Here is a 17392-nt window from a genome sequence, read left to right as displayed (position 1 = left end):
CTCAGATTGTGAGTCGAGCGCCTTATCCACCTGGCCATGCCGGGCTTGGCTGTAATTAAAAGTTATTCATTTTCATGTCTTTCAAAATTAGATGTGTATATTTTTAAGTTTCGAAATCGTACTAGATTTGAATGGAATAATTTCATCGTAACAGTTATTATTTTCAGAGATACAATATATTAAATATTAATCAGTATTTGACTATATTTAAAAATTAACACATACGAGCAAAGAGTATTTTATTGAGTTTTGGTTACTCACGTACAGAGTTTAAGAGACATATATAGCAGAAGTTATAACATAAAAGTAACCAATTCAAGCAAAAAACTTAAATCATCTTTCAACATACATACTTCGTTTCACATCGAAATATTGTTATTTTTAAACTCACAATCTAGTGAGAAAAATAACTTGGATATGTTTACTGTTAAAAACACGAGCCTTGCTTTTAGATAAAAAACAAAACAATACAGGAAGCTTGTGTTTACTTTATTTTTATAAACTATATATTGAGAAAATCATAATAATGAAGTTTAAATAAAAACAAACTGACAAAATGTGGAATGACTAGTATACACTGACAGGATCAAATATTTCTTAAATAATAAGACATTGAAGAAAAAAAAAGAAATAAACACAATAGTTTTGTTTCTTTGCCTTATAATTATCAAACATTTAACTAAGAATTTACTTCTATAAATTCAAAATATGGTAATAAGTCTTAACAGGATAGCATTTTGATGCAGTAAAGTTTTTTTCGAAATTTTTCAGATACGTAGATATCAATTATAAATTGAGATTGTACTATATGAACTGTTTCCTATATAAAATACATGCGCTGAAACTTGCTAATCAGCCACTAATCACAAAATACAATTTTTATTGTGTTTTAAAACTGAAGAGTAAGTAATATTGTTATTGAATTATATGCTGTTTTGTTTCGTTTTGTAACTGATTATGACACAAAATATGTCATGGTTTATTTACATTACATATCAGGCGACTTATTTCGATGTTCGAAGAAACGCATGCTCTACGAAAGAACAAAAATCTATCGATTGGCCCCTTTTACACCAATCAACTTTTTATCAAAGAAGCACGCATAAACAGCAGAAAGGTATTGTAACAATACTTTGTTGCAGAAAAACGCAGCTGGACGGCACAGAGCAATAGTACAAACACAAAAACACGCTCACTTTTCACTTGCACTCAAGTAAGTATCTAAGTTAGATACAGGTAAAACGTGGCACGTGGTGTCTCGTATCAAGAGATTTGATGTTGGTATAGAAATGTAAAACAAAGAGATTCAAAACAGCAAAACATATAATCAATACCACAAGCATTTTGAACATTGAATAACACTGGACAACAACAAATTTGTTACTGGAGAAAACTCAAGTGATTCGGGGTAATTTGATCGTGCTGATTTCAAAAAATATATTCAGAATTTCTCTATCACCTCTAGTTTCTGAATTAATGTAATATCTAAATATTTTATCAGCACTATGTGAAATACCATGCAATCGACTCAGTACAATAGATTTATACTGTGAAATTAGGTTTACTTGGACAGTTTAATGGGTAAAAGGCATACATTTACGATAACTTCAAACACTGACTGAATTGTATTGATGTAAAATTCGAAATATCTTGTTAATATATACTATTTGTTCTCGATGTAATTGTAGCGAATTGCATCACTTTTGCTTCATTTCCACATTCACCTGCTCCACTCGGGAATCACGAAACCCTCGTGTGCTCAGTTTGCTTGAACATTCGAGAGGTCCTTTGACCGAGCATAAAAGGGGGTAGAGTCAGATGTCTTTCTCTCAGTTACTTCTCACTCACTCACTCAGTTGGTCACTTCGCCTCGCTCCGCGCACACTCAAAACAAAGTCCGATCATGTTCGTCGCATAATTTGTTCTTTAAAATCTTTTGAACTCTAGTTCTGTACACATAAATTATTTTATATGTTTTAGAAAATCGTTTGAAATGCTGGCTGCCCCAATTTCAAGTAAAGTCCGAAAGTACAGAGATCATCCAAACAGTTCCTGCTATGTTTGTGGAAAATATATCACAGAGTGACCAAGGAAAAACATCATACAAGAGGTAAAGGTAGCTTACTACCACTATTTTGGGTGTAAAATTGGTGATCAAGAAAAATATTGGGCGCCACATTGGTGTTATAGAGTTTACACATCTAGCTTGACAAAGTGGCTGAATAAGAAGAGAGCAAGTATGCTATTTGCCCTTTTCACGATATGGCGTGAGCCCAAAGATAATCTAACTGACTGTTATTTTTGCATAAATAATATTTCTGGATATTCAGGCAAAACTAAACAATACATTAAACATCCAGATATTGCATCTGCAATGAAACTAGTACCTCATGGAGATGTTCTTCCAGTGCAACATCCACCAGTGAATTGGGAACAGAAGAGTTATCCTGCGAAGAGGACAATGAATCCTCTTCATCCACTTCATCTAGTAATTTTGATCATACAAGAAGAACTAACTGTTCTGATTTGTGATTTGTATCTACAAAAGCAGTATGAGGAACTTTCTGGCTCTCGTTTACTGTAATGAAATTTATTTGCTTCAGGAACACGACTTTCAATTTACCGAAGACACCATCAAAGTCTTGTTTTTCACTAATATATACAATATATTTTATGTTTCTGTACAAATGTTGATGCAATAATGGAATAATTAGGTACTGAACATCATCCTTAAGAATGGAGACTTTTTATTGACTTATCTAAAATTAGTCTGAAAGCTGTACTATTGCAAAATGGGAACACTAAGCCATCGATTCCTGTTGCTCGTGCTGTGAATATGCAAGACACTTATCAAAGCATTTAGATTATACATTCTTAAATGCAATTTTTAATGAATAAATAAAATTATTTGCAAAAACATTTTTTCACGATACATAACAATATTTTGAATAAATCATAACTCGAAAAATGAAGGTGATCAGTAATTTTCAACATGAATTTTAGAATCAGCATCATCAAATTTCTCAGAAACAGTTGCATTTTTGTAGTACCAGAGAAAATGTTTTGTTGTTGTCAAGAGTAATAATTAATTGATACAGAAGATGGTTATTTCTCTTTCTTGAAATGTAATATATCACTCTATGTTGTGTAAATTGTTGTTCAAGTAAATTTCAGGCTAACAAAAGATTTCTACATGTCATGGAACCTTTTGATTTAAAGCAGGTTTTTTTTAGTGTGTTTGTAGACTTAGACATAAATAATCAAATTCATATACAAGCTTCTCCAGAGTGACAGCAGCTCTGCAACTAAAATCGGTGTCGATTCTGTTGTTAAACGGAACTCGTTACTTCTTCAATAACTGAAATTTTTCTCTTTGGTCCATGCAGGAAGCCCGTATCATCACAGTGATTATATCTTGTGACGTCATAAAGTTCAGGATGAGCACAAGTCCTTCTCGGAGAGTTGTGCCACCGCATGTCTGGAGTGGGGACATTTTCATTCAGGTTGTTCTCGAATTCACTAATCATTAGAAATTTCTCCTCCTTATTGCAGGACGTGATACATTCAGCAGCACACCACTCATCCAAAAGGTTATTTTCTCCTAAATCTACAAGTCCTTCTTCGGAGATGCAAGTCAAAAGCTCTGGACGCTTATCGTCATCGGCTACATCTACCGATGTCGCAAAAGATATTGTTCTCTGACATCTTCTTATTGGCGGCGCCCTCTCACGGCTAACGTTATTGCCACAAGTGCAGATATCAGTGTTACGCAGAGTCAAACATCGTTCAATTTCATAACGGTCTTGCTCTTCTATGCTATTGGTCGTTACTTGCGGTTTTTTACTGATACTCTTTCGAAAGTTCATAAGAAATAAAGCAAGAGTCCCTGCCAAAATGCACCCACACGAAAACATAAATCCTGTCTTTGGTCCTTGACTTTTATTGATGTATCCTACAGAACAAAAGGAAAGAAACTGAATCAGAAGTAAACTTTCGATATAATATTTTAAAGTTGTAAACTTGTCTCTGAAAATGATCACCTTATTTGTTCACAAAAACTGAGATATCAGCTTTCATGAGATATATATATGACAGTTCTCTCCAATTTCTTAATAAATATATCACATCTTGCTTGCTTTCTTATTCTTCTTAACTAATATGTATGAAGTGTTAGCAAAAGGCGTAATATGAATGAAGTTGCGATCTTTAATCGTATGAGTACTTTTATTCTTTGTTTTAAGAATCAAGAAACCTCATGGAAAGTATGTAAACAGGCTTGTTTGTAAACAGAGGATTAATATTTTGTTATAAGAAATGAAAACGAATGAAATCTGGTGGTTGAAAGTGTGTTTTGGGTATGAAATATAATTATCGTTTTGAAGTATAAACTATAATATTTAAATATAATATTTATTTTGTAGCAAAATGTAATATTTTTAGTATAAGAATAGTGGATACGCTAATAGTGGACGTTTGTCAGCAATAGAAAGAATATTTATTAGTATAAGAATTTATTGTCTTTCATTAGTATGAGAATAAGCTTTTGTCAGCCTAAGATGGAGATTACTGAGCGCAGGAATTGACATACATAAACATAAGGAGTTTTTATCACAAGATAGGCATTCAATAACATAACACTTTACGAATGAATATTTATAAGTACGAGGATGGACGTTTATTTGCACATGAATGGATTTATATTTTTGTAATGATGAATGTTTTATCAGTACCAAGTTCAAAAAAAAAGCTTCATTAATACACGCATTTACTTTGATTCGTGAAAAAATAACTTCAAAGAACACAAGGACGAAAAGCGACTAGTAAAAGAATAGACTTTTATAAGCACGAGAATGGCTTTTTTTGGCATAAGGATGAACTTTTATTCCTACAAGAATATACATTTATCAGCAAAAGGATGAATTTTATTAGCACAAGTCTATACTTTCATTTGCCAAAGGTTATACATTAATAAGCTAGGATCTTTATTAACGTACTGATGGACTTTTATCAGCAAAAAGATATAGTTTTGTTCCAAGAAAAGTAGTTTTAGCACAAGCTTAGATTTTTATTTGTACAAGAACAGACTGTTATTGGTGCAAGAAAATGTTTAAACGTTATTTTTAAACAGCAGAAGCATGGTAAAATATTTCATGAAAATCATAACTAAGGTTTCATGATATGTCAAAAAAATGTGCAATATTTATTTTGTTTTCTCAACATGTATGATGATTGTATAACTTTAAAGTTTTCCAATAATATGCTCTCCAGTTTCATAAAAGATCAGAAGACAATGTAAAGAAATAATGACAGTAATTAAATTCTCCTCAGGAATGTAACGCTTATGTAATTGTTACCGATGTAGATACCATTCCTCACTCCACCAGGCTGTTGACTGAGGTTTTGAAAATTGTCTTTACCTTGCTTTCATAATCAAGCTTTAATGACAGTAGCCAATAAGATGAATCATCTGGAGTTTCTAGCCCTTCCAGAAGTTCATCTGCCTATGGCTGTGGAAATGTGTTCATTCACTGAAATTCAATATTCCCTAATTCTCCTTGACATTAACTATTGGTGATGACCAAACACTTTCTAACGACTGTCTGATACTCTTCTCATGCTGGCTATGTCCGTTGACAAACAGGGCAGTTGAAATTGTTTTTTTGTTTGTTTCTTTCAAAAGGAACAACATCCTCATTACATCCACAACTTTTGCATTTCATAGAAACTTCACAGCTTCCAACTAAGACTAGGGTAAACATGACATTCTCTCAGTCAGTATTGAATATATATAAATTACTTTGCAAAAGACAACGGACTTTAACTAAAATCGTTATACAAGCGGGGGAAGAAATAATTTCAAAATAAGATTTCTCTACAACATGTAAACCAATGAGCACATAAGTTGTATTGTTCGAAAGCTCTAAAAAGATAATTTCATTGTTTTCCAGCTATTGTGATGACCAAAACAGCCACTTATTTATGTAGAATCGACTCCCGTTATATAGTTAAAACAAAAAGTATATTAAATTATAGTTTATGTTATAAGATACCACAGATAACAGAGTGTTTAAAGATGAAGCTTTTTTCTCTTTGATGATTCGAAACATTTTTCAATTAAACAATACATGTAGGTTCCTTACCTGTAACAGGAATTCCAATTAATATTGGAATAGACTGTGACCACTGAAGATAGCTCCAAGCACGGTCAAAGTTCCTTGGCCTAACCTTCTCGTATAGATACATTTTCAAGCTGTATTGATATCCTCCACTGAAAATTCCATATATCCAAACGAATAATACATATCCGTGGTAACCATTCACAGCGCAAAATGACAAAATGGCTATTACAACTCCAAACATGGCAGCTTGACATAGATACTGACGAGCTATCATACACTGTGCACTGTTCTTCAGAATGAGCAAACTGAACGTGCAACACCCTACTATATAAGCAAAACCTTGAAAAATCTGGAGAAGGAGTATAGAAACATCTTCTAGACCTTCATCTTTGGCTATATGAACCTGCAACAAATAACACGAAATGTTTTTAATTACATGCATGACTGACTGTCTTACGGAAGATATTTTTAGTTGTTGTTAGTATAGTTTATACATTTATATAGTTGGAAAATACTAGTAAAGCCCTTCTCTGACTGAAGAAGAGCTTTCCACAATGAACTCCTAGGAACTTACTAATCCTGATCTAGTTCATCAACTAGTGTGAGGCCTGTACATTCACGTACATATACACAAACCACGTACTGTCTATAATAAATTTACTGATTATACAAAACGGAAACTTCTTTCGCATCACGAAATATATCTTATTTATTTATGAATTGGTAACAGTTTAATTAACAATAAATACTTAAAACTTCGAAATAAAAAGACAAAAAATGGCGTATGCCATTGTATGTTCTTTAATAATCTTTTTTAATGATTGACCAAGTGGTTAGCTTACGGGACTGCGGATCTGCGGAACCACTGTTCGAGTTCCGTTATCGTAAAAATAATAGCGCTCCGCATTCTGAGGCCATGGGTGCGTTATAAGGGTGGCAGTCAAATCCCACTATTTGGTCACACATGAGTAGCCAAAACGTTTGCGGTGGATGTTGTTGGCTAACTACCTTTTTTTTTTCTAGTCTATCATATCAAAGATAGGTACAGCTAATTCAGATAGTCCTCGAGTAGCTTTGCGCTAATATCCGAAAATAAACTTTTTTAATTCTGTAAATCTTCAAATTTGAAAGATATGCCAAAACAATTCTAGTGATTTTTTTGTAAGATTATCATTTCAGACTTGTCTCATTTAAGGAAAAAATTACGCTGAACGGAACACTCAAGAGATAATTGAAATTTGTAATATAGTAACTATGATAAAGCAAAACCATTGTTATAAAACAATATCACTCACTTCCATCAAACCATTTTTATGCAAACTAAGCATGTAACATCCATCATGTGATCCGAATTATAGATTATTGCTCTGTCAGATCACACACATAGATAAATGTTGTAGAGCTGGTGTTACGTCTTTATAACTCATGACATTCCATTTCAATATAGTGAATATCCAATTCATTAGCGTTAAAGCTTGGGACGGGGGAGGGAGCATAGCCTGATGGTTAGGTTACTCGACTTGCATTGTGCGCATCGCGGGAACAATCCTCGTCGCCGAACATGCCTCCTATTTCAGCCGTGAGGGCTTTATAATGTGACGGTAAAATCGAACTATTCGTTGGTAAAAGAGAAGCTCAAGAGCTAACGTCGTTGGGTAATGACGACAGCTGCCTCCCCTCTCTAATTTATCGCTTCAAAATTAGAGACGGCTAATGCAGATAGCTCTCGAGTAGCTTTGCACTAAAATTCAACGAATAAACAATTAAAGTCTGGTAAGCATTCAAGCTACTCCACTTGGCGAATCTCTTATTTCTCAAAAGAAAGTTTCATCAACTAGATTATCGTCAAAGCCAATTGCACCAACATATGATAGCATATGAAGGGTTGTAGGTTGTTGCCCTATAATGTGACATTAATGGTATCACATTGCGAGGTATAGGTCAGTGCATCGACCAATTCTTATTCCTGCACTTACCATATTTCCACTATCACTAAATTCGTTACAATCTTAAATGAAAATGGTGTTATATCTAGTTCTGTGTTCCTTTCAAATACGTAAAAAAGCCTGTTATTTGACTTCAGACTGAGCTGTAAGTCATCTGTGTAAAGAATGTTCTTCCATATGTCGTTGGTGTCTACTGGTCGTTTTCTTGGCACTATTGCAGAAGAACTGTTTAGTTTAGAATGCACCTCACTGAGCATCGTGTATAAAGGTTTTACACTGACGCCAATACTATAGTTTACTTCGCCATGTTGGACGTCAAATGCTTATATTCGTCTTAGGTGACAAACAACAAATTTTGCCTTTAATGTCGCCGTAATTCATCTTAGGTATGTACATAAAGAAATATATATCGAGAAACTGAAGAACCGTAGAGTTTCGGAAACACGCCTTTCAAAACATGTAAAGATTTACCAAATCTTTTATTGATTTATATTACCGTTGGGTGCTAGAAAGGAATGTTTGAAGTCTAATATGGTGGCATTGAATGAAAAAGAAGGCTCTGTGACCACTATATAATGATGACTTGTGAAATCTGTTTCTAACCATTTGTACACTGATGTATCATCTAATCGCGGCTGTGAAGACTTGATTCAATGTCGGAACGATTGTAGTGAGCAAGAATCATGAAAAGACTATCATTTACTTGTGTTGTTTATGATCGCCTGCTTTGTCTACATGCCCGAGCAACTGTACCATTGGTTTGAAAGAGACACATTATTCTGTTAATGACACTTTGAGACACTTGTAGTCAAATCACAACAACTTGTTTCTGTTCGTCCAATGACTTTCACATGAGTGAAACACGTCTTCTTTGAAATTTAGTTGTACCTCATGAATAACTTGGATCATTTTCAGCTCTGTGACTCACTATGTGCTGGTAATTAAGAAAAGTCTATGTAAGGTATCTATAGAGAGCATAGTATGAATAATGAATTATCTGCATTCAACTTTAGACCTAATATGCAGAACCATGATTGAAAGAGCGATTAGCGTTAGTTTATAAGAGTGGTTTTTGTCGTGTCCCAAGTTCTTAAATATAACATTAAAAATTCTAAGTATCTTTTAATTGTTTTGTGTAGTGTATTAACCAATTGAATGCGACTACTTTAAATATAAAGTGTACCAGCCATACGCCGTATACGGCACACTCGCATTCAACTGCCGGAGGCGGACCGTACTCTACACGGCGAATCAGTTAGAATATAATATTTAAAACTTTATTGAATCTATAAAATAAAGGTCTTCTGATGATTATGAATCTTTGCGAATGGAACATATTGATTTTAATGAATAATTGATATCAACAACTGAAGACATTGTTAATGTCTTTAATCAGAATCTGGAACAACGAGCTGCCGTAACATAGAGTGAACGTTTTACACGAAATAAATATTTATATATTTAGTTTGATGGGTAAATATTTATAGGGAATTCGGTCTTTTGTGTTTACTTGTTTACATGAAGATATAACTTTTAGCTTGCATCATTGTTTTCAAACAATAATACAAGAAATTACAAAAAAAAGAGAGTGAATTTGTTATATTTTGTTGACTTTATGTTTACTGGGTAATTAAAGTACTAAAACTAACAATTCCTAAAATATTTTGAAAATGACAAAGTGACTCCTGTGGGTACAAAAATATATTTTTATTATGGGATTGTGTTTTTAGAGAAATAGAAATTTTACTTGATTTATAAGAAGATGTAGTGTTATTAGAATAAACAAATAGCAAGAAAACCGACACTACGTGAGACTTTTTCAAAAAACGAAAGTTCATTCTTATGTAGCTGCTGCGTTTATATCGTAAAAATAAGAAAAACTGAAAAGGAATTATTTGCTATGATAAGTTATTCAAAAGTTAGCTCACTGTGTCCCGACTGTCTATCTGATCTAGACAGTACTGTTTCCCTAGCAAAGTAGGCTTTCATAAATTAATGGGGTTAGTGTCATTTGTCACAGTCATCTTCAAAACGTCAAACCTCACTATTCAACAACCATCAAATCATTAGTTTACAAGGCTTTCTCTAGTGATTTAAATAAAATGGAACATTAAATGTGTGATAGACGTATATGCTATATGTAAAATCTGGCGAGAAAGAAAAGATTATTTGATAGCTATTTAATTAGGTAGTTATTGTAAATATTTTATACTTTCTGGCTTTTACACGGAGCATTTAGTCTTAGGTTAGGCAATAAGCTTAAGAAATATCAAATACGTAGTGGTTAATAATTTATCAACGTTACTTTAGAACTCTTTATAGGCATTGCTTTTCCAAACTATATGCTACATGGATATTTTCACTTCAGCATAAAACACACTACGTACATATTTTAAAGTCAATAGAAGTTAAAATTCAATTAGGTGTTTTTCATTGTCTTTGCATACATATACAGGGGTACATTAGTTCGTCAAGTGAGAGATAATGGGCTTAACCAAGAGATGAAGTGTATGATACTTATGTAAAGGATGAAGTAGGAAAGCAGAGAGAAATGATGAGTCAGAGCTGGTGTGAATCAAATCTAGAGACAATTTTCATGACAGTCTTACACCTTCTAAAGAATGTTTTAAATGAACACAGAGCTTCGAACTAAATTGATTGCTAAATTGGTTTAGTTATAGTATATAATTAATAAATACAGACATGTATATATGCACTGTAATTCAAGTTTAACGTAAATAATTGTATATAACATGTGGAGAGTGTTACAGCAACGGACTAACTATTTTAAAGGTAATGATAAAATAAAATATATATAAAATACTACAATTTCCTTTATTATACGACATTTGCAATACGGCCACAAAATCTCTACAGTAACATAATTAAGTTAAAATATATATATTTTATACAGATTTTAACTATAAAAGTTGACAAAAATGTAAGATTAAACTGACGTTTTTAACAGAAACAAATTTAGTTTAGTGTTTATATAGTAATTTCTGGAAATAAGCAATTTCTTGTGAAAATTGAAAATATGCTAGAAATGAGCGACGAAATTTTTACTTGAAGTTATATTTCTCTGTAAGTAAAGTCAAACTTACCATGTAAAAGTAAGGTGTGTATAACCCAAAGAATGACAGTGACGTTGAAAACATTATTATTTGAAAGCTATATTTCTCTGTAAGTAAAGTAAAACTTACCAAGTAAAAGTAAGGTGTGTATAACCCAAAGGATGACAGTGACGTTGAAAACATTATTATTTGAAAGCTATATTTATCTGTAAGTAAAGTAAAACTTACCAAGTAAAAGTAAGGTGTGTATAACCCAATGAATGACAGTGACGTTGAAAACATTATTATTTGAAAGCTATATTTCTCTGTAAGTAAAGTAAAACTTACCAAGTAAAAGTAAGGTGTGTATAACCCAAAGGATGACAGTGACGTTGAAAACATTATTATTTGAAAGCTATATTTCTCTGTAAGTAAAGTCAAACTTACCAAGTAAAAGTAAGGTGTGTATAACCCAATGAATGACAGTGACGTTGAAAACATTATTATTTGAAAGCTATATTTCTCTGTAAGTAAAGTCAAACTTACCAAGTAAAAGTAGGGTGTGTATAACCCAAAGGATGACAGTGACGTTGAAAACATGATTATTTGAAAGCTATATTTCTCTGTAAGTAAAGTAAAACTTACCAAATAAAAGTAAGGTGTGTATAACCCAAAGGATGAAAGTGACGTTGAAAACATGATTATTTGCAAAGTTTTTGTCTTAAGAGGCGAAAAGTCTAAAAAGGGGGGTTTTTCCTGAGAAGAATTTTTGTCTTTAACTTTTCGTTTCTGATTCTTAAGATGAAGTATTGCTCTACGTTGGGGATGGTACAATGAGGCTGATCGGTAGAAAATTCCAAGAACAAAAACTAAAAACATGACACCTGTTACAGCGTGGAGCCCTAGCCTCCAATCCAACAACCTGAAAAATCAAACAAAACACACTTAGGATTATATTTACAAATGAAACTGGAACGTAAAGAGTTTTCATAAATCAGAATATTGCTTCCAACTTTAAAGATATCATCATGCCTAACTACTATATACCAATTTCAACATACGAAAACCTAATCCACATAAATCAAATGAGCTAAATCAATCAATAAATTATCTTGAAAACACCGTATTTATTTTATTTATTTATTTGATTTGACAATGAATACATATATATATTTCTTAAAAACAATTACGAATTAGATCATAACAAAATATTTATCAAATGGCTCTCACAAGAGAAAACTTGAAAACACTACATTACAAAATCTTTGCTCGATTAACACTAGATACTAATACATATATAGTATGTTATAGATATATAAAGTGTTTATGATGCATGTTTGTACACAAAACCGGAACTTGGAAGAGTGAAAAGTATTAAGAATTTGTAGCCGTAAACTCCATACAAGTGAGAGTACGTGATTATTAGATTAAGTTCTTCTAACTGGTTTGTACTGTAAAATATGCTTATCATAATTTAGCTTTTCTACTCTGATTATTTTTCGTTCAAGTTATACTCTAACAAATAGTCTTCAGAAATGTTAATAAATATCTGGTTTATTAGCATTACTGCATTGCATTCAATAACGTATAACTTGGTGCTGTGTATTTCAGTTTTAATTAAAACGTTGGTTTTATTGTTTTAATTGATAATTTCTACGCTATTTAATCTTAAATTTGAATAAAGGTTTCAAATTGTTTTAAGCATACGTTTTGTAGTTGTTCACTTTGGATAATACATGGTACTATAAAGTTACATTTTAACGTATTTTAAACAGTTTTCTTATTTAAAGTCATGAACATCATACAAGAACAAAATTAGCTTACGTATGCATATAATCGAACTATTATATAGATTTACGCTTTACATGAATAATCATATACTTCAAAAACAACTTTGAAACACTGATAATTCAGAAGACATTTTTAAACTTAATCTATCTTACTTTGTTAACAAATTTACTCTTAAACCTATAGATAGATCTAATTAATCATAACGCAGATTATCTCTATAATATTCTGTGAAATTACTGGAGTTTAACATCAGTAACACCTAATTCGTAACATGCACACGTACTGATTTATTAAATATAAAGATTAAGCCTACTAAACATGGACGTAAAATCTTGCATGTGTACGTATAAATCACATCACACTCAACTGTGGTAATGTGTGCGTATAGATCACATCACACTTAACTGTGGTAATGTGTATGTATAGATCACATCACACTCAACTGTGGTAATGTGGACATATAGATCACATCACACTCAACTGTGGTAATGTGGAAAACAAAGAAAATTAAAAACTTGAACAAAGATACGGCGATTCAGTGATTGACAAACGTATTGAAAATCAAAATAACCCTAAGATATATATATAAAAATATTCAAATAATCAAATATTTCATAATGTATAATCCTGAAAATAGATCTAATGTTAATTAAGCCAGTTTTCATAAAATACATTTAACTTTCAAGAGTTCAAGTCACTAAAAATTAAAGATTTACAATACCGTGAAAAATAGGTTATTTCATTGGTATATTTGCTTTAATTTTGCCTCTTCTTTATATAACTCATTATGAATTATAAGCATATATTTACTTATAATATTCACATGGAAAATCTAATTTCTTTAGGAAAATAACCATGCTCAGAACTGAGACAAAAACAACTTAATTAGTTTTAATACACTACTAAACTCTCACTGAATTAATCATTTTCTTTGCTTTATCAAACTATCAGGCTAGATTTAATGGAAATAATAATATTGGTATATTAATATGTAATGTTTATTGTATCATGAAACAGTCATTCAGGGTCATACATTTCATTTTAAAGAAAAATTGTAATTCAACACTGTATATGCTTCAAAGAAAATTATTCTTACAATTATATTAATTTCCGACCATTCAACAAGCAATTACAGAGTTTCTCAGCACAAATGAAAGCGGAAGTTTTACTGATCGAACGTTTCCAAGGAAATGTTTATATTTATGTTAGCAAGAAGATCGTAATTACTGTAGCTCTGTGCCACCCCAGGTTTTATTTGTCGATATGAACTGAAATACTATCGACGAACTGTAGATTACGTCCTTCTTTTTAATCATTCATTAAGAATACAGCAAACACTAAGAAGGCTTTGTTCTAGAATTTAGAAAACGCGTACGATCAATTTTATCTTTGATTACTTTTCCAGTAAATCTAATATTTGTTTTCTTTATTTCTTCAGAATGTTACAACGTTATTAAAACATCGCGATTAAATACATTCTTGTAAGTGCAAGGACCTCGCCCAGTTATTAAACGTGTGATACTATCAAACTTCTGTTGGCCAAACTGTTCGTCGTATTTCAATCTTCCTTTTTTAAGACAAAGTAAAAGCCATGTAAATGGCAGAATAGACAGTAAAGTTGGTTGGTTTTAAAATGCCATTAGATAAGCATTGCAGACAAGATCAATTTCATATTTCCTCCGCCTCGTGCGAGGACATCCAAGAATGTACAACTAGTCGAAAATAAAGATATTTTTCAATTCATTGACTTGTAAGTGCAGTATAAATACACGTTTATGAATGCTTATTTACATATTTATACAAATGATTCTCTATATCAGTGACTTGTAGAAGCTAAGAATGAATCCATATAAGTAGAATCATACATACAAATAAATAGCTTTCTCCACTATGCTCTCGAACCCTCAATATCCAGAGATACTTCTCCAGAGAATTTGATAAGACAAATGACTTTAGTGATTGGACAAATTCCACATTAAGTGACCGAGTAGCCTTTGACTACAGTTGTAGCTTAACAGACTAACATTCATTGATCTGGCGCCATGTCACTCAAGGAAGTGAGATGCAGTCTCTTGGCGTTTGTGGAAATTCAGAGAGAATGAATAGGAAAGTAGATAGTTCATACTGTTACCAATACTCAAGAAATCTAAATTCTGCTTAATGAAAAAATGATGTTAGTTCTTGTAGCTCAATGACATCCATTTCATTTTTAGCTTCGGATTTTTGTTGTTACTAATGGAATCACTAAAATCTAATATTACTAGCTTAAGCCTAAGATACAGAAGTGAATATTATAGATATCTGCTCACGCAAAAGGTAAATATACCGAGAAATGCATTAAAAACAAATAAAAGAGCGACATCTTGTGCGTAAGATACGGTATGTAAAAGTGCTTCATTCTTAGTTTCATAATTTTATTTTCAGACGATTTACTTTTGAAGTTCTAAAGCACCCATACGCTTTACCACATCAATGCAAGTTCCATATTATTTGACTACTTGTGAAAGAAATACATATACATTTTTGGAACGACTTTTATAAATCAATATTGCGAATGAAGTTTGATATAGACAACGTGTTCACCAGTATAACGTCCTAAAATTGATTATGTGAACGCATCTAACAAATGTTTACAGTCTTAAAGTTGAAATATGTTGGTTATAATTTTGCATTGTCGTACATCACGAGATTTGGGTATATAATATACTGTTTTTTTATTTACGAGTAAGTACTTGAAAATGTAAAATAGTAATTTTTTTATATATATTTTAGGACCTGGCAAGGCTGATTAGAGCACTCGACTCGCAATATACGGGTGCGAGTTCGAATCTCGTCGCCGAGCATTTTCCCTTTTCAGCCGTAGAAGCGTTATAATGTTATAGTCAATCCTAGTCTTCGTTTCTAAAAGAGTAATCCTATAGTTGACAGTGGGTGGTGTTGACTAGCTGCCTTCCCTCTAGTCTATCACTTCTAAATTAGGGACGGTTAGCGCAGATAGCTCTCGAGTATCTTTGCGCGAAATTCTAATCCTTAATGTAATTCCCATGTTTCACATGTGTGTGTGTGTATGTGTGTCAGTTTGGCTGACTAACGGTTAAAACCAAAACGAAAGATAAGTAAGCCAACTCCAAACACCCTATTGTAACAAGAGGTTTTCTTTTTGCGATTGCGTTTATAAAAAAAAACCATATAGGAGCGAACTTTGACACAAATGTCCCTCCAGCGGATCAGTGGTAAATTTGTCGACTTATAATGTTAAAATCCTTTAAGATAGATTCTTCCTGGTAGGCAGAGTGCAGGTAATGTGTTGTGTAACTTTACGCTAAATCAAACAAACAATCGACACAAATGACGCTTTCATATTTATAATGAATGATTTTTTCCAGACTTTCAGTTTCTGCTACAAAAACATTTTGTGGACATATGAATAGAGTTAATATCTTAAAACCTTGTGTATCTAGGAAAACTGTGTTTTCCTTTTACTCATTATAGGCCAGGTGTGGCCTCGTGGCTTTATATGCTAAACTGTGAATCCGAAGATCCGTGGTTCACGACATGTCCACAAAAACGCTTTCTGCACATTGAGGCGTTCGGTGCGCTATAAGAGTGAGAGTCAGTTCTCACTATTCAGTTAGACAAGAGTATCTCAAGATTTGGCGGTGGATGCCGTTAACTAGATACCCTCTCTCTAGTCTATTGGAGATATTTATGTACAAAGAGCTTTTTGTGTAACTTTGAAAAAATTCTGAAACAAACAAGCCTATAATCATTATGCTTTCTATTGTATAACATCATTTTTAGAAGGCTGATGGCTACAATTACGCATTTCTGCTCGATAACGCAGTTTCACTTGTAACAAGTTTCTGCGAAGTACAGCGAGGTCAGGCTTAGACCACCCGTATTGACGAACTTTTCACTAACCCTCCACTCTCATGGACATCGACTTCTAGAATGATGTTTAAGCAGGTCAAAGGTATAAAAGTCCATTAGAGTCGCATACGGAATTCGAATTGTCATTAGATTGTTGTTATTCTAGCCCCTTCGAACAACTTTCTCAAAACAATAACAAACAACAACAACAACAAAAAAAGCAAAAAAAATACAAGCCGCTGATTCGAGACGTATCTGTGAGCTTTCGCAAATTTAAAATATTTCTTTATATTTTTGATAACCGGGCCTACATCAAACTTAATTACAATGATATTTTTGGATTGAAGGTTCTCTGTAGTAACCATAGCTTTCACTTTGTGGATGTGAGTATTTCTTTCGATTGACTTGGGATGTAGTTTTGTAGCCAATTCCTGTACTAAATGTGCTATTGTTCAGATTCTTCAGTTGCTGCTCCCCAGTGGCACAGCGGTATGTCTGCGGACTTACAACGCTAGAATCCGGATTTCGATACCCGTGGTGGACAGAGCACAGATAGCCCATTGTGTAGCTTTGTGCTTAACTTCAAACAAACAATCAATCTTCAGTTGCTATG

At 32.7% G+C, this 17392-nt stretch overlaps 1 protein-coding gene across 1 annotated transcript in view; it reads right to left on the bottom strand.

The window, feature by feature from the left end:
* Window positions 1-3042: 3042 nt before the first annotated feature.
* The window catches only part of LOC106462824 (monocarboxylate transporter 12-like), a 55109-nt gene continuing 40759 nt past the window's right edge, over window positions 3043-17392 (bottom strand). Inside the window, exons 3-5 of the mRNA XM_013922787.2 lie at window positions 11764-12040; window positions 6141-6522; window positions 3043-3952 (exon numbers count right to left, since the gene is read on the bottom strand). Of these exons, the coding sequence (XP_013778241.2) occupies window positions 3330-3952; window positions 6141-6522; window positions 11764-12040 (1282 nt within the window). The 3' untranslated portion in view covers window positions 3043-3329. The remainder of the gene's footprint in view (window positions 3953-6140; window positions 6523-11763; window positions 12041-17392) is intronic.

This window comes from Limulus polyphemus, unplaced genomic scaffold (genome assembly GCF_000517525.1).
Source record: "Limulus polyphemus unplaced genomic scaffold, Limulus_polyphemus-2.1.2 Scaffold1259, whole genome shotgun sequence".
Taxonomy (NCBI): Eukaryota; Metazoa; Arthropoda; class Merostomata; order Xiphosura; family Limulidae; genus Limulus; species Limulus polyphemus.
The sequence above is the reverse complement of the archived record's forward strand: the minus strand, read 5'-3'. Positions and strand labels throughout refer to the sequence as shown.